The following is a 23,834-nucleotide window of genomic DNA, read 5'->3' as shown; positions in this document are numbered from 1 at the left end:
ACCTGCATTTGAGTTTATTGAATGTAGAAACTATATTTCATCTATCTTTCTTTGACCGTGGTGTTATAAAATGAAGAGTTTGGATTAGATGATCTTTAAGGTTTCTTCTCGTTATATAGCTCTATAAACACCTCACTATCCTAACAGTAATATTAGCAAACACTTATTAAAATATTTACTATGTTCTTTGCAAGTATTATCTCATTTACTCTTTGAATAAATAGGTAGGTATTACTGTATGACTCTCATTTTATAAATGAGTTATAGGAGACCTAGAAATTTTGAAACTGGCTCAGAATCACATACTGACACAGTGAGTACTCAAATCCAAACCTATCTACTATGTTTAACTTCCTGTATTTATTCTATATTTACTCTATAAGTACATTATACAATTTCTACTTTGACATTATATAGAAACTTCTCACTTGTTGAATTTTCAGGCTAATAAAAGAGCTTTTCTCCCAGCCAAGTCTCTTACAAATGTTGCCTTAAAACAAAGGGAACTAGTGTTCTTGTCAATCAGGAAGCTGTTACTATGCTGCTGATTCCAGAATTATGCTTTCTTTGCTCTGACGTAAAGAGTGACCTTTACTTGTCCATCTCCCCACTTTACTCAGTTCTGAATTTAAGTTTTATGTAATACTTGTTTGCAGAAACGAAATCAGATCTAGAAATTCAGCTGCAAAGAAAGTCTGAAAATGTTTTTAGCTTTCCAGTCTCTGCTGTAGAGAGGAAGGCACACTTAAACAGGTTATTGTGTGGTCTGGTTCTCTTATCAGCCACATGTGATCCTTCTCCCACAAAGTTCAAAATTTAGTTGTGGAGCTGAGTAACATATGTGTAATAGCAAGTAAGATTTTATCCCATTAAACTGAAAGGGTCCTGAATCAGTGAACTGTTCAAAGATAAATGTGCTGTCAGAGACCTAGTTACTACCCATCACTGAAGGTGTGCAAGCATAGAATGTGGCAGCTGACAGGGATTTCTAGAAAGGACTTATACCTCAACTAGTGGTATGTCTCCTTTAAGTTTTCTTCTATTATGCATGCCACACTGAGAAATTTGTCACATATATTAGGTTTCTCTTTTTCCATTTCAAGATCTTAGTAATTATCAAAAAGAAACTGTGAACACCTAAATATGTAAAGTATCATTCTAGCTATCAAGAAACTAAATGAGTCCTAACCCCAAGAAACATAAAAATAATAAGTAGTATAGTAAATTATTCAGAATAGTTAGGAGTGGAAGACTCTGATTAATCAGATATTTTGGTTTACAGAAAGTTAATCATAAGCAGATGCATTTTTAGCAATTTAGAATATAACAAAATTTGCTTAACATTAAGATATATTAGGCACTCAAACCAATGGACATGGACAACAGGGGGATGAGAGCATGAGGGGGGGGGGGGGAGGATGGGGGTTTAATGGGGGGGATGAGGACATTGTAATACCACCTTAACTAATAAAGAATTAAAAAAAAAATTGACCCTGGCCAGGTAGCTCATTTGGTTAGAGCGTTGTCCTGATATGCCAAGGTTATGGATTTGATGCCTGGTCAGGGCACATAGAAGAATCAACCAATAAATGCACCAATAAGTGGAACAACAAATTCATGTTTCTCTCCCTGCACCTTTCCTCTCTCTCAAATCAATAAATATATTTTTTTAAAAAATCTGTCAACCACTTTCTTAGTGTTCCAATTAGCACCTTTTATAAGATGCTTGTATTAACTGTTTCCCTTACATTAAGACTTTTGTAGGAATCAAACTACCGTATTTGCCGGCATATAAGACGATTTTTTGGCCCATGAGGCAAGGGGGAAGAGATCAACCAAAGGACTTGTATGCATGCATATAAGCATGGGGGGGGATGGGGGTTTAATGGGGGGTATGAGGACACATTTGTAATACCTTAACTAATAAAGAATTTAAAATAAAAAAACAAAAAACAAAAAAACCAATTCTTCACTGTTAGAAGGTGCTAGGGAACCAGCTCATTATTTTGAAGACAGTTGAGTAAAGGGAAAGAATCTAGCATTATTTATTGTACCTTTCTGATATAAACTGTACTACTGGGCCTCTTTTATAAAATATTCCAGATAATAAAAAAGGAAGGAGGCACCATTTTACAACATCTGATGAGCTAATGGATGTTGGCAGTGACCAGTGACTGCCAGCAACATAAGGAGAGACTATCAGCCATTATGGGCCTTTGAATGGAAGAATATGCCACCACCACGCAAGTCATCTCGCCAAAGAGAAACCTGAGTCTTTGACCAGAGTCCTCAGAGTCTAGATCTAACACGTTTTTCTTTGTACTTTTGGTATCATGTCTAAAAAAACTAATTCAAGGTCACAAAGATTTCCATCTTTGTTTTCCTCTAAGAGTTATAATTTTTTAATACCTTAACTAATAAAGAATTTAAAATAAAAAAACAAAAAACAAAAAAACCAATTCTTCACTGTTTAATATTTCACAAGGTAAGGCTTTAAAGATCTGCCAAGTAAGAGCCCAATCCACTCGCTGAATGAAGAATTTCATAGGACACATTTTAACCATAAGTTTGCGCCTCAAGGCAAAGACCCCGTCCTCCTGTCAGAACGAGGACTCCATGGGGGACGCTCGTCCGCCTTTACCTTGTTGAGCTGAAACAAGTCCACACAGGGCTTTGTCTGAGAAGCACAAATGAAATGTTCACAGACATAATGTCTGAGATTTACTTAAAAAATAATATAGTTGGAAAAATAGAATCATCTGTTGAGTGTAGGATGGAGGGTGAAGGCGGGGGTGTGATGAGGCAGGATTGGCCATGCATGTTGATTGGCCATGAATGTTGGTGGTTGGGTTGGATTATGGCTGCAAAGTAGTTACTGTTTTTCTTTATGTGTGTTTGAATTTTCCATTTTAAAAAGTTTTAAAAATAAAAGTAAAGGTCTGAAAAAAAAGATATATTAGGCACTTAAATCTTTTTATATTAAAAAATGTCTTAGATGCACTAGTGTTGCATAAATGGACCCCCAGACATTAGCTAGGGAGTCTAGTAAATTTGCTTGCATTATTTTGGAGGAGTGGGGTGAGCAAGGAAGGATATCAAAACTAAGGGAGGATAGATTGCTTCCAGAGTGGGCTGCGGTGAGCTGGGTATTGCTGTGCTTCAGCTCCCTCTCGGTCTGCATCTTGGCCCTCACAAAGCAGTGAGTTTCCTCAAAAGTTTCCCGCCACCCAGGTCCGCTGATACCAGATACCAACGAGGTGCTGAACGGGAAGGGCTTGGGCGCCGGCACTTAGCACTTTATATCGCTGAGAGCCACTTGTCTTGGTTAGATGGCTCTGGATTGGGGCTCTCACTGGAATACCCCACCATTAGTTTGCATGCAATGTTCAGGGACCTAAATGCCTATCCATGAGAGCATTTATATGTTATGGTGAATGCCAAATTTGAAGAAGAATCAAAAGAATCTGTTACTGATGAAGAAGAGGAAGACAGTGATGATGATGTTGAACCTATTGCTGAATTTAGATTTGTGCCTAGAGATAAATCAGCATTTGAGCCAATGTTCACTGCAATGTGTGAATGCCAGGCTTTGCATCCAGATCCCGAGGATGAAGATTCAGATGATTATGATGGAGAAGAATATGATGTGGAAGCATATGAGCAAGGGCAGGGGGACATCCCTACATTTTACACCTGTGAAGAAGGATTATCCCACTTCACAGCCGAAGGCCAGGCCACATTGGAGAGATTAGAAGGAATGCTCTCTCAGTCTGTGAGCAGCCAGTATAACATGGCTGGAGTCCAGACAGAAGATTCAGTAAGAGATTATGAAGTTGGGATGGAGGTAGATACCACACCCATGTTGCTGGACAGTGTGAGGATGCAAATGCTGATCACTGAAAATGATTTCATGTTGCTTTGGTATTCTCATAAGTGTAGGAGAGAACTTGGTGCCTTTTCCTCTGTGGGGTGGGTGTTGATGGAAATATTTTTCCTTCTCCGAAACTTCCTGAACCAGTTCTTTCTTGAGATAGACTGTATGAGACAACAAGTCACCAGCAGAAGAAACCATGACCTTTATTAACCAAGGTGAATTTACTTAACCAAGAGGGTATTTGTAGTTTATCTTTTATCCCAAAATTTTCTGTGTCTAGGTACCTTCTGAGTAGGCCTATAATTCCTGCCTTCAGTGTATGTATCTTCTGTAACCTAGCAGGGGTATGCGGTGAAAATGCACGGGCACTTAGGTGTTGATATACGGGATGGAAGAGAGGCTGAATCGAAGATAGACCCTTTAGGGCCTAAGGATACCCTTACCCTTAAAAAAAGGACAAAGGCCGAAACCGGTTTGGCTCAGTGGATAGAGCGTCGGCCTGTGGACTGAAAGGTCCCAGGTTCGATTCCGGTCAAGGGCATGTACCTGGGTTGCAGGCACATCCCCAGTGGGAGATGTGCAGGAGGCAGCTGATCGATGTTTCTCTCTCATCGATGTTTCTAACTCTCTATCTCTCTCCCTTCCTCTCTGTAAAAAATCAATAAAATATATTAAAAAAAAAAAAAGACAAAGATCTCATATGAATCTGGCCTCTGCTCATTCTCCACAGGGGTAAGGATCTTTTTACTACTGGGACCCAGATTAATTCATTCAGGCATCTCTAGGGAGCCTTTTTGGAAACATCCCAGCCACGCATACTAACACAAGTCTTTCTTCTGACTAGCTTTTGCTCCTTTCACCATGTTTCACCAGTCTGTTCTATTATAGCTTCTTAGGTTATGTTATATCCTTTAATTTTTAGCCTCTTCATTCAGTTTCTGTAGCAGAACACATGAAATTGGGATGAAGTCTTCAAAGTACTCCACATGATAATTGTTTTGTCTTTGTAATAGTTTAACAAATAAATCTAGGTTTTCTATGTTCAAACAAACAAACAAACAACTAAGGGAGGATAAATATTGTTAGTATCTAAAATACTAAGAAGGAAAAAGAGATGATCTGAAGAATGTACAGTAAGCCACTCTCTTGACATCCTGGCTGCTCTGCCTTTAAAATATATCCCAGATCTGTCCACTCCATCTCCATTGCTACTGACCCTCTTCAACCCATAATCATTTTTCACCTGAATCAAAAGCAATAGCTTCTTAATTGATTTTGCCCCACTATAATATATTCACCACAGAGCAATCAGTGTGGGCATTTTAAAATACAAATAGAATGATGGCACTCTTTGCCAGAACATTTCTTTTTTTAATTTTTATTGATTTCAGAGAGGAAGGGTGAGGGAGAGAGAAATGGAAACATCAATGATGAGAGAGAATCATTGATTGGCTGCCTCCTGCACACCCACTACTGGGGATTGAGCTCACAACCTGAGCATGTGCCCTTGACCGGAATCAAACCCGGGACCCTTTAGTCCATAGGCTGACGCTGTATCCACTGAGCCAAAACGGCGAGGGCCTAAACACTTCTATGACTTCCCATTAGGGGAAAAAATAAGGATTAACAAAAAGCAAACAACAAAAAAAAGTACAAATTGGTAGACAAAATAATCATGGGGATATAAAGTAGAGCACAGGGCATATAGTCAATTATATTGTAACAATTATGTACGGTCCCATGGGATCCTTGAAATATCCAGGGACCACTTTATTGTAAAGTATATGATTATCTAACCACTATACTGTACACCTGAAACCAGTACAAACTTTTATTAAAGGTAATACTAGAGCACCAGCAATGACAAGATCTGGGGGCAGAGATTCAGGAGAGAAATGAATATGGATTGAAAAGAGGGTCAGTAGCAGTGGAGATGGAGTGGACAGATTTGGGATACATTTTAAAGAAAAAAGTAATCACAAAGGCCTTATGGGAGGAAAATATATGCCTGGTGTGCTTGAAATCAGCAAGAAGGCTGAAATGAGCTGGTGCTCTTTTGTCATTTAGCTCTCAGCCCAAAATGCAACCTTCTCAGAGTTATTCTCCTCAACCACCAATTTAAATTGGCTCTGTACCTCCCTTCCCAGTCATTATATTTTTTAATTTTAATTTTTTTTAAGTACAGTTTACCTTTAATATTATTTTGTATTGGTTTCAGGTGTACGGTATGGTGGTTAGATAATCATATACTTTACAGAGTGGTCCCTGGATATTTCAAGGATCCACCTGGGGCCATACATAGTTATTACAGTATTATTGAGTATATTCCCTGAGCTCTGCTTTACATCCCCATGATTATTTTGTGACTACCAATTTGTACTTTTTTTGTGTATTTGTTTATCCTCATCTGAGGATATTTTTTCCATTGATTTTTAGAGAGAGTGTAAGGGAGGGAGGGAAGAAGAGAGAGAGAAACTTCAATGTGAGAGAGAGACATCGATTGATTTTCTCCTGCATGTGCCCCAACAGGGGCTGGAGATCAAACCTGTAATCCAGTTAGTGCCCTTAACTAGTAATTGACCTGCGACCCTTTGGTGAGCGGACATTCTAACCACTGAGCAGCACTGGTCAGGGCCAGTTTGTACTTCTTAATCGCTTCACCTTTTTCACCCATCTCCCAACTCCCCTGTCACCAATCATCATTTATCACTTTTATTTCTTACCAGCATTTGTAACTATTTGAAATGATTTTGCTTCTTAGCTTGTTTATTGTCATTGCCCTTCCCCCTTAAATAAATTTATTAAATATATGGGTTTAGCTGCAGTATCATGCTGGCTAAAACAGAATAGAAGCTTAATTCTCTAATAAATAAAAATTAGGTAGGTGACATAAGGCCAGTGTGACAATTCTTTGTTTCTTTTGTTCTGCCACCCCCAACATGCTTCTTCCAAACATAATCCAAGGTAGCTGTTCCAACTCTGTCATCACATCTGGCCAGCAGGAAGGAGGAAAGGAAAAAGACACAGCTTTCTTTAAGAGCACAGCCGGGAAGCAGTACACATTATTTTCCGTCACATCCCTTAGCAACAAGTGGGTTTTCAAGGGATACTGGGAAATGAACCTTTAGTTAGCTAAGAGTCAGTGGCCAGTTAAATTCTGTGATGGCATAAGAGACACCTAGTAATCTGCTATCCCCTTGCCCTCTCACATCACAGTAAAAAGTAGGATCCAGGAAAGCAGGAACCTTGTCTGTCAATCTTCAGCACTATCCTCAGTTTCAAGAAGAGTACTTAGCACATTGTGGGTGCCCAGTACATATTTATTGAAAGAATTAATTGAGAAATTGAACTTTTCCTTCTGGAAGAAGAACTGTGGAAACCTACAGACTTTGACTATCAAAATGAAAATTCTGTTTGTTGCTACTGACTTTTCATTTTGTTTATTATTACAGTGATGTTTATAGACTTAGAACTAGAAGGAATCATGTATAGCATCTAGGTCAGTGATGGCGAACCTATGACACGCATGTGAACTCATTTTTTTGGTTGATTTTTCTTTGTTAAATGGCATTTAAATATATAAAATAAATATCAAAAATATAAATCTTTGTTTTACTATGGTTGCAAATATCAAAAAATTTCTATATGTGACACGGCACCAGAGTTAAGTTAGGATTTTTCAAAATGCTGACATGCCGAGCTCAAAAGGTTTGCCATCACTGATCTAGGTAATGCTATCGTTTTATAGGAAGAAGAAATCAAATATAAAACGTTTCTAAATCAAAGTAAGAAAAACTAATGAATGTAATTGATGTACCAGTGAGTAGGGAGTTTAGGTAGATGCTCAATTAGATCAACATAAGCTCTTAGATCGAAAGAGACCAACAGCAGTAACCCCAAAAGATTGGTAATTCTGATTCATTAAATTTGTCACTCATAAATACGGCATTTTAGATAAATTATTCTTGCCATAATTCTGCAGGTTATCACTTGTTAACCCAAAACTGTAATCTTTCTCTTTTAATACAATAAACTTTCAAGAAAGGAGAGGAATACATTCGAGATAGTTTAAATAGTGTTTGAAAAGTTAAAGCATCTTGTCATAGAAAGAAGAAGATAGCTAGTCTCTTCATGCTCTCTCAAATTCCTGTGGTCTGTAAGTGTAAGGTGATGTAAGGAAGATCTTTTGAGGAGACAAACCTCTTCATATGACAATTCCAAGGATACAGGTATTTCTTTCTGATGAAGTTATTTGTTTCTCTTATAGAATTTTCATCTCATTGATTACCACTTGGCAGCATTCATCACAGTGATGCTTGCAAGGAGGCTGGTATGGGCCCTCATCTCAGAGGTAACAGTTCATTCACTATATTCTATCACTTATAGCTAGAGTTAGTTACTAGAATGGGTTCAGATCGAAAACATGAAATGTCCAAGTATAATTTAAATATAATTATAAATTTATTTTACTCCCATGTGAATTGTGTTGGTTCTTTTTAAAAGTTTTTCCTATAATATATTTAAAAGTCAAGTGTGATATAACTCAAAAGAACTGTTAGAAATCTCATTTGTCCAGTAGGAGTTCATTTCTAGCTTCCAAATTCTTCAGTACAATACAGTCTAATTTTTTTAAAAAATATATTTTACTGACTTTTTACAGAGAGGAAGGGAGAGGGATAGAGAGGTAGAAACATCGATGAGAGAGAAGCATCGATCAGCTGCCTCCTGCACACCCTTCACCGGGGATGTGCCTGCAACTAAGGTACATGCCTTGACCGGAATCGAACCTGGGACCCTTCAGTCCCCAGGCCGATGCTCTATCCAGTGAGCCAAACCGGTCAGGGCTATAGTCTTTCTAATTTTAATAGTTACAGTAAAATTGGATGAATTTTAGATAACTATTGATATGAAGTTTTATGTAAATAAACAGTTGTATCTAAAACATTGTTTCAAGTAACATTCACTTGAAATTATGTCTATGCCATTTGTAGAGTTGCTAGCCAGAAGCATTTGTTTCAGTTAATTAAAATTTGGAATTTTAAAATAACATCCAGTTGGCATAAGAGTAATCTTGAAGAGTAGAATCTAAGTTTAGTGGTCAGTGGAGGAAAGAATTGGGACATTATTAATGTGATCTTTTTAAAAATTAAAAATTGTTAATAGAATTGGCCATTTTATAATTTTTTATGTATTTGTAAACCCCAGTGGGGGAAGGGGATAAATGTGTTTTCTTAAGATTTTTTTATCTTGTGCCCTGTAAATGATTACCAAAAAAAAATTAACTTAGTTAAAGAGGCTAATAATTTTAATCTTGGAGTTCATAATTCAGTGTGAAATTTTGAATAGTTACTATAATCACAGATAACCAAGGCAACTTTTTCTGCATGGGAAGTTTTTGTGTCTATAAGCGCTAATTTTCAGGAACCTTATTTCTACAAACACAAGAGTAATTGTAGATATTAAATCATGTGAAAATCATTTAAATTAGACTGAAAAAATTGGTAGTAGGATCATCTATTTTTCACAGTGGGAAAGGCAGTTTATAACCTTTTCTTCCAAGTTCTTTATTTAGGTTATGAAAATAGATGTTTACTTTTGGATATGTTGAGAAACTATGTTCTTTTCTTAGAGGAACTCAGTGGAGATTTATGATTACATCTATTAAAAAAGACAGGGAGTGATTTTGTTTCATCTCCTCGGTTACTTAAAAATGGTACTTGTGTATGTCAAATTAGTATGTCCAGTTAGTGTGTAAACCCTTCCTAACTGGGGATCTACCTTGGAGCTACAAAAATTATAACTTGAAGTACTCTGAAATACTCTATTTTTTCTTTTGCTAATTGCTTCACAATAGTTTTAACAGCTTTTGCATAAGTTTAGCTGGAGAGTGCATTAGCTGTTTGTTAAAGAACCTGTAATTCTTACTGAGAACAAAATATTTAAGCTAATTTTAAGCAGATTTCTCGTCAGATTTAAATCTGTACCTTAGTGTCCATTAGAAAGGGAATATTAAATAATTATGGTATATCAACATAATGGAATAAATAACATGCAGCTATTAAAATGATGAAAATGTCTTCACTTACTGACCCATACGATACTAAGTGAAAAAAGCAAAGTACATAAGACAGGTGAAAGGAATATATATTGCCTTATATATGAGTAAACTATCTCTAGAAGGACATATAACTAATAATGGCCTGCCTACTTGGTGACTGAGAGACAAGACCAGTAGGAGGGAAACTTCACTACAAACACTGTTAAACAATTTGTATTTTGAGCAATGTGAATTGAATATTTTATCTATTCAGAAGTTTAAGAGCTATATAGTGATTCTCTTTCTAAAATACTTAAATTTGATGGATAATACCCCTCTTAAATCATCTTTCCTTCCTTCTATTAAAATATGTTTGCCTTTTGTTTTGCTTATATCACAGAAAGGACCCCTACTCTGAGAAAGACCAATCATTTTTAAGGAGAGGCTGGAGGTAATTAATTCAGAAAGCTAAACACTGTTCTGGGAGGAATACCTCTCCAACTAGATAGACTGTTCATTCACCTCCACGCCCACCCTACTTCTCTGCTTGCTCCACAAGATCAAATTATTTACTGTACTTTCACCAACCTGAGCAACTCTCTTTTTAAAAAGTTGTTTTTCTGCATAGAAGAATAGTACATTTTATTGAAGAAAACTTGGAAAACACTAAAATATTAAGCAAAACATTTAAAACGATTACAATGCCATTATTAAGAGAACCACATTTTGATATATTTCCTTCTAATTTTTATATGCATATAGAGAATATACATATAAATATATTCTGTATATTGTGCGGCTATTTGGGGCATTATCTGTATATAGTTTTAAGTCCTGTATTTCTAACTTAACCTAGTGTAAGGAATATTTTCTACTTCTTACTTGACTAATTCTTGCTTATTCTTTAGATCTCAGCTGAAATGTCACTTCCTCAGGTAGCCTTCCCTAGGTTAGGGTCTCCTGTTATTTGTTCTCCACAGCAGCCTACTCTTTTCCTATAGCACTACTTGTTACAACTGTAAAAATAATTACTTCTGTAAATGTGAGTTTAATACGTGTCTATTTTGGTTGATCAGCCTCATGCAGAGGTCTTGGTTACCACTGTGTCCCAGGACCTGGTATATCTGAAATAGGCAAAAATTATATCTGAGCTCTGCTGTTCTGGTGACATAGGGCAGAGGAGCCTTTTTATTTTTAATTGTAAACTTTTGAGAAAGGAGGCAGCGGAGTAATTCCAGTGGCTTAAATATCTTCCCTAGGCTTTGAAACATGGGGTACGTTGGCATGAGGTGTATCAGAGGAGTTACATACAGCTATTTACCCTGCTCTGGCTGAGAACAGCTGGAGACTTTCTTACATTTTGAGATGTGAGCAGTTCATTATGGTATTAATTCAACTGTTTCTTTGCATTTGTAAGGAACTATGTAAATAGTATATATTGCATATATATTACATATGCTATGTAGTATGTTGGGTAAAATAAGAAATGGGTATGTAATAGAAATCTGAAAAGCTCCTTATCCCCTCCCATGTGTTACTGAATCCAGATAAATTTTTCCCCCATTTCTGGGTTTTGATTCTGCTGTTTTAGAGGTTATAGGAATCGACCATTTTCTCCTGCATTTTGCTCATTCTCTTCTTCCTAGTTCACTTTGAAAGAAAATGGCATTGCAGAGCTTCATGTTTAGACTAATATGTTTCTTATTATAGTTAATCAGCTTTAAAGATTTGGGATTAAAGAAAAATGTTTGAACAGCTGTGATATAAGGTGATTATGCCGTATTTCCATGTTTACAAAAGTCAGAAAAGAAACTTTTGTTTATATAGGAATTTGTCAAAGAAGATATTTTTTGAAGCTTCAGTAATTTATTAAACATTATTTAGGAAACAGAATGGGGGAAGGAGTCAAAGAAAAATGGAAACTTACTACTGTTGAGGTCATTATAATCTAGTCTGGAGTCAGATAAATTAATATCTTTATGTATGTAGAAGTCCCTTGGTGGGTTATTAAAATACAGGTTCCTTGACTTGTGGTTTTGGTCCCTATATCTGATGAGGGAAGTCAATAGGAATTAGCATGTTCAGTAAGCAACCCAAGTGATTCTGATGAATATAGTTCATGGACCATACTTTGGGAAATCCCAATGTAAATAAATTAGATAATATCATAAGAACTTAAAGAAGGTCTCTATGAGGCACTATGGGAACAGTTAACTGCCTGGAGATGTCTTAATCTTCAAGAATGAGGAAGATAGGTGGGGTGGGACAGTTTTTCTTCTTTTCTCTTCCTTTCTCTCTCTCTCTCTCTCTCTCTCTCTCTCCTTCTCTTCCTTTCTCTCTCTCTCTCTCTCTCTCTCTCTCTCTCTCTCTTTTGCACAGTTTAACTTCCACTAAATCTACCAAGTTCTTATTTGAGTCACATTGTTTTTGTATAAGGTGATTTATAAAATGTTCCTTTTGGTGCTTCCAAACTTGTAGGCCACTAAGGCGGGTGCAGCATCTATGATTCACTACATGGTTCTGATATCAGCTCGCTTGGTGCTGCTCACTTTGTGTGGATGGGTGCTTTGTTGGACGCTCGTCAATCTCTTCCGAAGCCATTCAGTCCTCAATCTCCTTTTCCTTGGCTACCCGTGAGTACTCCGGTTTTTCCATTTTATTAGTAAGTCTTTTAAGAAATGGTTTGGGTCATGGAGATGATAGTATATAAAGAGAGTATAAAAGAGAAAAATGAAATTCTTCAAATATAAACCAGGAAATACTGGAAAAATCAGTGAGTAAGGTGACCTTATAATTTATTTTCTAAACTGGGATACAGTTAGATATAAACTAGGACTGCCCCAGGAAGCCTGAGGAGTATAGCTCTCCGACCAATAGAGAATATGTTTTAATTTACTCTGTTCACCAAGTAAAGTACTGGCTGTATTGGCATAGTGATGACTAATGTTAGTTGAATAAACTGGCTAAAGCAGTCTTACCATTTTGGTCAAATTACTTTGAACTTGGGGTTCATGTTGCAATGTATGCCATATTGAAGCCCTATAAACTTATGTACTTTTTTTGACCAACATCTTATTATAAAACAAAATGTCAGCATATGTATATCAATAACTAGAGTTTGATATTTGGTTACAGTCTTTTTTTTTTTAAGTAGAATTCATATACAATAAAATTCACAAATCTTATGTACATTTATGAGCTTTAATAAATACCTGTGTAGCCCTAACCGGTTTAAATAAATAAATAAATAAATAAATAAATAAGTACCTGTGTAATTCAAACTACTATCCCAATATAGAACATCATTACTCTGAAGGTTCCTTTATTCCCCCTTTCAATCATCCCCTACCCCCTGGTTCTCAGAGGCATTCATTGTTTTGATTTATTTCTACTATAGATTAGTTTGCCTGTTCTGAATTTCATATAAAAGGAATCATACAGTATGTACACTTTTGTGTAAGGTATCTTTTACTCAGCATATTGTTTTTCAGATTCATCCATGTGATTTTATGTGTCAGTAATATTTCATTGTGTGAATATACCACAGTTTGTTTATTTTCCTATTTTTGTATGCCTAGGTTGTTTCCAGTTTGGGACTCTTATTAAACATAAAACTGTTATGCACATTCTTATACAAGTCTTTTTTCTAAAGATATATTTTCATTCTCTTGGGAGAAATTTCTAGGTGTGGCATTGCTAGGCCATAATATAAGATTATATTAAGTTTTGTAAGAACCTACCAGACCTTTTCCCAAAGAAGTTGTATCATTTTATCCTCCTACCAATTTTTACTAGTAAGAGTTATGGTTGCTCCACATTTTTGTCAACATTGATGTTTTCTGTTTTTTTAAATTTTTGCCTTTATGAAGGGTGTATAATGGTATCATCTTATACTTATTAAACTAACTACTTTGCATAATAGTAGCTAATACTTTCTTCATTGGATATTAATAGATAGCAAACATTTATTGAGCTCTTTTTATATGCTAAATGCTAGGGTAAGTGTTTATAAACATCACCTCATGGAAACATCACAGTAACTCAGGAGGTAGTGTATTAAGTCTGCTGTAACAGATTCAAAATATCACTAGCTTAAAAAGGTTAGAAATGTGTTCCTCTCTCCCGTACAGTATGTGTGTAAGTGATCTTGGATAGCCGTGGCAGCTCCATGGTGTCTAAGGCTCCTGCTATCTTTAGTAAGTCAGGTGTATCTCAACTAAAAATTCTGTTGCTATAAAGAATGGGAGAACAGTAGCTGTTGGCAGACAATTAGTAGTCTTTGCCAAAGGTATAGACAGATTAAGAGATTTAAAAACTTACTCCTGGTCAGACAGTGAGAAAGTCTCAGGTCTTTTTTATTCCAGAGCCCTTGTTAACCATTACATTCTCTGTATTCAGTAGTTCAAACTGTGGTTCCTAGAACAGCAACATCAACATCTCCTGGAAGTTTGCTAGAAATAGAAATTCTCGGAATCTACCCCAAATCTACTGAAACAGAAACTCTAGAACAGTGGTTCTCAACCTGTGGGTCGCGACCCCTTTGGGGGTCAAACAACCCTTTCACAGGGGTCGCCTAAGACCATATATAATTACATATTGTTTTTGTGATTAATCACTATGCTTTAATTATGTTCAATTTGTAACAATGAAAATACATCCTGCATATCAGATATTTACATTACGATTCATAACAGTAGCAAAATTATAGTTATGAAGTAGCAACGAAAATAATTTTATGGTTGGGGGTCACCACAACATAAGGAACTGTATTAAAGGGTTGCGGCATTAGGAAGGTTGAGAACCACTGTTCTAGAAAGTGGGGCCAAGCTATTTGTCTTTTAACATGACCTCCAGATTATTCTGATACTTGTTCAAGTTTAATAATCATTGCTTTATACCATTTATGGGTCTTAAGTGTAAGCATGAATTTATATGGGTAATCACATAGTATAAAATCAAGGCATAATCAGATTGTGCGGGCAAGGATGGCAAGAAGGGGCTTTGTATTGATTGTACTGTGGGTAGGTCTAATTATATTGTGTAAACAATTATAAATCTGTTTCTATATGTCTAGATTAACATTGTAGGTGCTTTGATTTGAAAACAGATAATTATTGTATTTACTAACAACAGCTGGTTGAATCGGTTAGAACAGTGGTTCTCAACCTTCTGGCCCTTTAAATATAGTTCCTCATGTTGTGACCCAACCATAAAATTATTTCCGTTGCTACTTCATAACTGTAATGTTGCTACTGTTATGAATCGTAATGTAAATATCTGATATGCAGGATGGTCTTAGGCGACCCCTGTGAAAGGGTCCTTTGACCACCAAAGGGGTTGCGACCCACAGGTTGAGAACCGCTGGGTTAGAAGGTTAATTTTATCTGATTTGAAAGGATAATTTTGAGTATATCAAGGAATATTTTGTTCAGGTTTAATAGGATTACCATTATCAAAATGGCTAGCATGCCTTTTCATTTCAATTTAGGTATATAAAGAAGCTCCCTTATTCTTGAAAGCTCTCCACACCCCTGTAAAACAATGAAATAGTCTTGTAATTTAAACAAATTTTAGGTTGAAATATATTTACCTTCTTTACTTTTCAAAAGTTGTATAACTTTTATCTAACTTCAGTTTAAAAATTATGAGAAATTTAAAATACTAGACAGTGGCATTAACTACATCTTTATTGTTTATTTATAGGTTAAAAAAGAAAGGGATTATTTTCTGCCTCTAAAAAAAAATAAATGTGATTCTCAAATCGCTTCTCAGTTTACGATAAGTTAGTCCAAAGACTTACAGTTTTAGCGCGTATATTTATCTTGAATCTGTCCCCTGTTGTTAATCTCTGCTATTACATGCTAAACTTCCACCTAGTCTTCTGATAACCCATTTTCCCCTCCTCTACTCCATTTTTCATTGTAGCTAGAATGATTTTCAAAATGGAAGTTGAATCATTTTATTAACCCTCTAAATGTTCTTTAATGAATAATTTCCTTTATCTTACAGAGTGCTCCCTGGTCTAAGCCTTTGATGCTAAATTTCCACTTTCTTTCTATCCTGTATCAGTTGTCTATTGCCACATAATGCTGTAACAAACCACAAAACCAAGGTAGCATGCTACAATATGTATTTACTCTGCATGTGCTGGGGTCAGCTGGAAGTCAGGAGGCTTTCCTGATCTTAGCTGGTATTAGGCACATGTAGGATTGACTGGCTGTCTGTTTAGGTAATTAGAACAACTCAGCTCGGAGGTGGGGAACCTGATTGGCCCTGATCGCTGGCCAGGCCTAGGGACCCTACCTGTGCATGAATTCCATGCACCAGGCCTCTAGTTACTTAATAAGGACTTAGGGAAGTATTTTAAAAAAATTTTAAGGAACCAAAGTTTGGAATAACTAAGAAGTTATGAAAAAGATTCAGTTCTTGTAACCAAGTAATTCTGCTTGTAGAAATTTATCATACTTGTGGAATTTTAAAATTATTTTATCAAATAGTTACTGAGTGCCTAGTATGGTTCAGCCACAACTCTAGGCATCAAGGATATAGCAGTGGATTAAGCAGACTAAAATCTCTGGTCCATGGAGTTTACATTGTAGTGAAGGAAATATAGACCAAAGGAAAAAAAAAACCACACCAAATAATAAACATGTAAAATGTATGGAGTGGTAAGTTCTGTGGAGAAAAATAACCTGGCAAGGGGAATTAGGAGTGCCTTTGGGAGTGGGTGGGTGATGTAGTGGAGAGGCAGGGAATTCCTGACTAGGAAAGAAAACTATGTGAAGGGCAAGGTATTCGAAAATTACCAGATGCACACAAAGATCTGTATAGGAAAGTGCTTATCCCATTGATATTTATGGTAGTGGGAAATAAGAAACAGTGTAGGTTTCCAGAAAGAGAGAAATGGGTAAATTATAGTACAACTATATGAAAATACTATAGTATCTTTAAAAATTGTTACAGAAAAGTACTTAATGACAGAAAATGCTCAATACACCCAAAGTTAAAACAGCAGGATATAAAACTGTTCATACTATATGATGCTAAACATAGGAAAAAGTATAAAGTCTGTGCACCTAATTATAAAAATGGTTATTTTTAGGTGATTAGTATTTTGTCATTCTGATTTTCTGTAGTTTTATCTACAATGAATATATTGCCTTTGTGGGAAGAAATGAGTTAAAGAGCTTCCCAAATAATGAATTTTTCATCAGCAAAATCCCCGATATATTATGTTCACTCTGGTGGATCCTGACTGTTTTACTAACATAGATATGTGATCTACGTGAGGTGGCATCTGTGGCCTCATTTTCATGTTCACCTTTTTCTGCAGGTTTGGTGTTTATGTTCCTCTCTGCTGTTTCCACCAAGATAGTAGAGCTCATCTTCTTCTCACAGACTATAACTACGTGGTTCAGCACCAGGCAGTGGAGGAAAGTGCCTCAACTGTGGGTGGCTTGGCCAAATCCAAAGACTTCCTCTCCTTGTTGCTGGAGTCTCTCAAAGAACAATTTAATAATGCTACACCCATCCCCACCCACAGCTGCCCTTTATCTCCAGACCTCATTCGCAATGAAGTAGAATGTCTGAAAGCAGATTTCAACCACAGAATCAAGGAAGTTCTCTTCAACTCCCTCTTCAGTGCCTACTATGTTGCATTTCTCCCCCTATGTTTTGTGAAGGTAAGTGGTTTTATGTGCTTCCTCGATTTGTGTGTGAATGACATAATCTGGGTATTTCTTATTTAATCCCCCTTTTCTCTGTCTCCCCCTTGGCAGCCTGGATGGTGGAGTTCGGCTGCATCTGGAGTGCACTAATACCGCTCCTGGTTGGCGGATAGGTATTTCCATATATGTGATGCACCCGTGGTGGTCCCTTCTTTTTTTCTCCCCCCCTCCTTTTTTTAAAGTTTTTTTCCTTTCAGTTTCCCGGGAGAATAAAACTTGTACTTATAATAGTATTAGTATGTAGTAGTTTAAAAGAGGACCAAGGTTCAATAAAATTTAGCCTACTGTGATTGATCTTAACATGGTTATCAGGAGTTTCTTTGATTTTAATCTAACCTCTATCTAAACTTCAATTTACTTCAGTAGAAAAGAAAAATGGTCTGGATGTCACTGGGCCCAAAATCCTTTGGCACATTTTAGTGCCTTTCCTTCACTTGTTGAGAAGCACATCTGCAGCCGGAGTGGTCATTCTCAGAGAGCTCTCACTTCTTCTAGAAAGGAAGCACTTAAGATGCAATTGCCTCTCCCTCCCAGCCCTAACTCACAGTCAGAAAGTCAGGTTGAAGGATTTTGGAGGAGCCTGCTCTTGAACTTTCTGCACGGACAGCAGACAACCAGTGCATGTGTGACTCAGTGTGGCATTTGTCTGCAGGGCATATGTACACACACCCATCTCTGCCTTCTTGTTCACTGGTACATGGGTCATTTCTCTCTCTTCTAATCTCTTCCAGAGTACCCAGTACTATGACATGCGCTGGTCGTGCGAGCACCTCATTATGGTATGGATCAATGCTTTTGTCATGCTTACCACACAGCTGCTGCCATCCAAATACTGCGATTTGCTACATAAATCAGCTGCTCATCTGGGCAAGTGGCAGAAGCTTGAACATGGGTCCTACAGCAATGCTCCACAGCACATGTGAGTAGGCCAGAGGGTAAAATCATATAACACCTTTCTACATGCTGCTGGTCATGTTTATTTGCTTTATATGTCATTCTTGTTCTTGGCTTTGAACATTTAATTTTTAGTTTTTGTCTACATGGATGCTTGTCATCACTCTAAACTGAACACAGGGGACATTAACTCATTTCCACCACCATCCTTAGTCCCTTCTTAAATGCCTCCTACCTTTGACCTGCCCAATCACTCTAGAGTGTCTGATTTGTTTCCCAAGCTATAATCTTGGAGTTTTCTTTCAGTCTTAACCCTTTGCCCAAGTTCAGAGTCATGATATATTTTTAATTCTCTTTAAAAGACTATAAGAGCATCTTTTCATCTTCATTGCCACAGCTAAACAGGTGCTAGCTAATCATCTCATGCTTAGGTAGCTGGAATTTCCTTCTCTCATCTTTTCTTTCTAATAAATGCAAGTTTGTGTTTTTTCTGTACTTTTAATTAATTTTTTCTTTCCAAACTTGCTAATGAATATTTCCCTACTTTTCCAGTATTTAATGAAAACTGCCTCCAATTGATTTCTTTCTGAGTATTCTTTCCTTGGTGTCCCCTTGTCAGTCATTTCTCTGCATGGTTCCTCTGACCCAAAATGGCTAACTTTATAACCCTTTGTTCTCTCACTAATGAGCCTTCATCATGCCTTTCTCTCAGATCTGGACCATCTTCATCTTCCTCCCTTTTTATAATTTGAACATTTCACAAATTTCATCACCTAGAAATTCTTCCCTAATTAAGTGGGACAGATTGAGGTGACCTTCCCTTCCCTCTCCCCTTCACAGTCCTCCCTTCAATTATCTGCCTTGATGTCTGATACAGATTAGCACAGGCCTTCAAGCCCAGGAACTGAAAGAGATTGGGCCAGGCTGAGAGAAACCCGACTGTGGGCAAAGGACAAATTTCAATAAAAATTGAAAATACAATCCACAGTACTAGTACTGTACATCTTCAGGCTCCTGATGGCACATGGCCATGAGGTGTATCGTCACTTTAATGCTGGTAAGTGCGAGCAAGGCTGACGGAACATTTTCTGAACTGGGAAAGCTTCAGGGTGCTAGAATTTTTTTTAACATATCTAAAATGCTGTCCCAGTTCTTCTCTTAGGAAACTAACTTTTCCAAAATCAGGAAGACATGGATTAACTTAGTTTTTTTAAAAAAGCTTAACCTGAAAATTCCCATCCCCACCCCAACTCCATTACATTGGTGCTGGGAAGAATGAAGCTTCTTCCATAACTTCTTTTTCCTAGAGAAACCTCTATAAAAATAAACCAAGAAAGCAGTAACAAGAGAAGTCTGTGTCTATACCTTGTGTGTCTCTGTGTTCTTCTATCTAGCTTCTTGCTTATGTGAAGTGTTCCAAGTATGTAATAAACTGATTTTCTATGTAGCTCTTTGGTTTATAATTCTGCAGTACATGTCATGCTAACTTGACAGCCTGTTAATTTCTCCACTCCTGTTATAGCCATCCACTTTTTCGTCTTGTTTGTTCCCTCTAGCATTTCCACCAGTAGACTCTGCTCACATGGGATTCAGATGACAATCCACTTGCTTACATTTGATTTTCTGGTTCTTAGATGCCTTACTTACAGATTTATTTTTGCTCGTTCTCCTAAACCTCTTAGTCCTTTGCCACTGAGCAAGCTGTATCACTTTGCAGCTTCTCTCTGCTGTATAGCAATGAAGTTATAATAACAAATCCTTTTTAACTCCTTCCAGTTTGACCATGGGAAACTGTTTTTTCAGAATTCAGGCAGATGAAGCCTGAAATACTTAATTTCTTCCATAGACGTATAGCTGGCTTGCCAGACACTACCTTATCTGTAATTGCCAGTATGCTAACATTGCATTTCTTTCTCCCTTAGTTGGTCAGAAAACACAATATGGCCTCAAGGGGTGCTGGTGCGACATAGCAGATGCTTATATAGAGCCATGGGGCCCTACAACGTGGCAGTGCCTTCCGATGTATCCCATGCCCGCTTTTATGCAAGTACCGCTTATTTGTTTTCAAACATAAGCTTAGGGGTAAGTTTAGGAGGCCTGTGTGTGTGTGGCACATACTAGGGAATTAGTACATGGTAATTATTGCTTCTATAATAATGGCCCTTGTCCTTTGGAACTGTCTTCTGAAAGGCAGCTTCAAGGTCAAATACCATTATCCCAGCTTCAACTTGTTTCCCTAGTTACATCCGAATTTGTTGAGTCTAGTAGTATTACTTGATATGAGTGGACAGTTACTTAAGACTTGCCCTTTTCATCTTATAATTTTTATTTGTAATAGTTTGATTTAATGGTATCCTTATTATATTGTATCTGTGCATCCTTAAGCAATATTTAATATAGTAATGTAATGGGATGGGTTTTGTTTTTCTGTTTTTGTATCTGTGATATGTATCATCTCCTTAAAATACCTTGACTTCCCTTTGGAAAGTCAGACAGATGCCATGATCTGAAGCCTAACTTTTTTCTATATTAAAAGGGAAAAAGGCTTAAAAGTTAAAAAGGAAAAAGCAATAGACACCCACTAAACACAGCTTCTCTTCCATTTGAATTTATGCCTTGGGTTATGTTCTTGATCTTTCAGTTTTCCAGAAATTCTGTCTCTAGGGGACAGAAGTGTTTACTTATCTGAGAATGGCCAGATGACCATTGAGAATGGGGAAAGAAGGTGCATGCAGGGACCGTTCTTAATAAAAATGCCCATAGTCAGTGCATTACCTTTAAATGGAGATCATATTCTAAAAAATAATTGGAGACCATTGTTTTGAGATACCTGTATTCTTTTCTCCCTTCCTACTATGCTCCTTGTGAGGGTACATGACCTTTCTAGTTCTGCAGGTGTTTGCTACTAAAGGTCTTGCAATTAAATATGTGGACTTGAATCAGGGCAGGATGTTTGTAAATACCAGGAAGGGTGGGGCAGGGTGGAGGTTGGGAGGAGCATGCGGAAGGTGAAAGACCCTTGAGTGAGGAGACTAGAAGCATCTCTTTCTGGCTTCCTGTGGGATTGCCTTATGATGGAGGAGTGGACTTAAGTCACATTGCATAAGCCTTTGGTTTCTGTGCAGAGTATTTAATTCAGCCAGCTGAATCTCAGAGGCCATTAATTCTGTTGGCCTTCGCTGTCCCCTGGAAACCTACAATAACCAGGTGTTGTATTAGAATTTTCTGATTGAAAAGTAAGTATTTTCCTTGCTAGCACTGGACAGCTGGAGAATCGGATGGAATCCAAAGGAGTTTTAGGAATGTTAATTTATTACTGATTGTGCATGACCAAACAGGTAAATCAGTGCTTCTCAAAGTGGTCCGTGGGCCACTTGCATATGTCACCTGGCTCACCCTTTAAAACCAGTGACGGAGGCTGCAGCCTCAGCCTTCTGAGTCAGAATCTCTGAAGGATCCCAGGAATTTGCAGCATTTACATGTTTGGAAATGATTCTCAGGCACACTGACATTTGAGAAAACTCATTTAAAATAGCTGTTAGAATTTAAAGCCTGTACTCACCTTTTTTACTTATTCAGTTTATAGCTTACTAGCACATTTAATTATAATTGTTATAATTGCCATACAATCTGAAATTGACTGAGTCCATTAAGAATATTAATTCTGAGTCAATTTTTATACAGGATACTTCTGGATATCATGTAAAAAACCCAGGTTAAACATTTTCTTTCTTCCAAAGGACCCTGAGAAGCTGGCTATCTTTTAGAGCTATCATGATAATTTGGCTTGATTCTCAGATTTGAGATCTAAATTAGTTCTTTTAGATGTGATATACTACCATATAGCAATTTGCTATCTGTAACTTCTGTGTTTCTATTCATTAATGCATTTTTATAAGTAAACCAGGATTTAGTCTCTTAGAGTGAAGAATTTGGTTGAAGTGAAAACATTGAGCCCTGTTTTTAGCCAAACTTTATTTATGACTAATTTTTTCTTTCTTCCTCATTGTCCTGTGTTTCTGCATTCTTCTTGATAGCTAGAAAAACAACAAAACAAAACACTAGAAATAAGTGGTGTAGAGGATTTGAGTCAGTGACCATGGTGGGTAAAAAAATCTTAAAGATAAATTAATAAATTATTGTATTGATATTTTAGTTTGTCTTGGACTAGCCCACAAACTCACATTAAATTTTAAATGGTTATGTCTTAAATGGTTATATAAGTACCTACAAATATCCTCAGTTTTTGCCTCTTGACTTGCTAAGTCTAAAATATTTCCCATTTGGTCCTTTATCTAGCTCCTATCTTAGGTAAATATACTTTTGGTTATCTCAAAATATATACCTAAAATATAATCTAAGAAAAATCTTCAGAGGCAGAGTTCTTTTAGGTATAATCCCTCTTTGTATCTCAGGGGTATTGAAATATAAAATTTATTTCATCAATAAATTTTGAGCAAAAACGAAAAGGTTTGGGTCTCTAACCATAAGAAATAGCCTGGTTGACACTTAGTAAGCAGATCCATTTTTATGGCATAGAGGAACCTATAAATAGATTATTTTAGGAAAAGTGAGAACAATTATAGCCTGTCTCTATGAAATGACATTTTCTTTTTAAATTTCCTTACAGTTCCTGTTTCATCGTCCATTAAGGCTGTTGAATCTGCTTATCCTCATTGAGGGCAGTGTCGTCTTCTACCAGCTCTATTCCTTACTGCGGTCGGAGAAGTGGAACCACACGCTTTCCATGGCTCTCATCCTCTTCTGCAATTACTATGTTTTATTTAAGCTTCTCCGGGACAGAATCGTATTAGGCAGGGCATACTCCTATCCACTCAACAGTTATGAACTGAAGGCAAACTAAGCTGCCTCTCAACAATGAGGGAGAACTCAGATAAAAATATTTTTCATACGTTCTATTTTTTTTCTTGCGATTTTTATAAATATTTAAGATATTTTATATTTTGTATACTATTATGTTTCGAAAGTGGGAAGGGTAAGGGATATTAAATGTATCCATAAACAAGGTGATGTGATCTTTCATGTGTTAGTACATTTGAATAATATACATCCGAGAGGTGTGCCTCTCCAGTAAAGAAATTGATTTGTTTGTATGGCTTCAGAATAACTCATTCATTTATGAACACATGTCATATATCTCTTGACATCATACTTTGCAGTGTTCACTTTTCTTTCAATCCTTCTAGTTATCTTTAGTCCTCAGTCGGCCTTATTGCTACAGAAAGGGAGATCAGTGGAGTTGCCTGCCAACACCCATTCTTTCTTCAGTTGGCTAATAGAA

General features: G+C 36.8%; 1 protein-coding gene and 1 pseudogene across 3 annotated transcripts in view; both read left to right on the top strand.

Annotated features, from left to right (window-relative positions):
* TMEM39A (transmembrane protein 39A) overlaps window positions 1-23,646 on the top strand; it is a 33,843-nt gene extending 10,197 nt beyond the window's left edge. For 2 of the 3 annotated variants that reach the window (XM_006756431.2, XM_015559267.1), the window contains exons 4-9: window positions 8,142-8,225; window positions 12,390-12,544; window positions 17,245-17,593; window positions 18,370-18,557; window positions 20,455-20,575; window positions 23,163-23,646. In XM_006756431.2, the coding sequence (XP_006756494.1) occupies window positions 8,142-8,225; window positions 12,390-12,544; window positions 17,245-17,593; window positions 18,370-18,557; window positions 20,455-20,575; window positions 23,163-23,396 (1,131 nt within the window). In that variant the 3' untranslated portion in view covers window positions 23,397-23,646. The remainder of the gene's footprint in view (window positions 1-8,141; window positions 8,226-12,389; window positions 12,545-17,244; window positions 17,594-18,369; window positions 18,558-20,454; window positions 20,576-23,162) is intronic. The other variant, XM_006756432.2, reaches the window with a different exon arrangement.
* Window positions 3,002-3,933, top strand: LOC102752334 (annotated as a pseudogene).
* Window positions 23,647-23,834: the final 188 nt, after the last annotated feature.

This window comes from Myotis davidii, unplaced genomic scaffold (assembly GCF_000327345.1).
Source record: "Myotis davidii unplaced genomic scaffold, ASM32734v1 scaffold2314, whole genome shotgun sequence".
Lineage (NCBI taxonomy): Eukaryota > Metazoa > Chordata > Mammalia > Chiroptera > Vespertilionidae > Myotis > Myotis davidii.
This window is presented reverse-complemented; position numbering and strand designations above follow the sequence as displayed.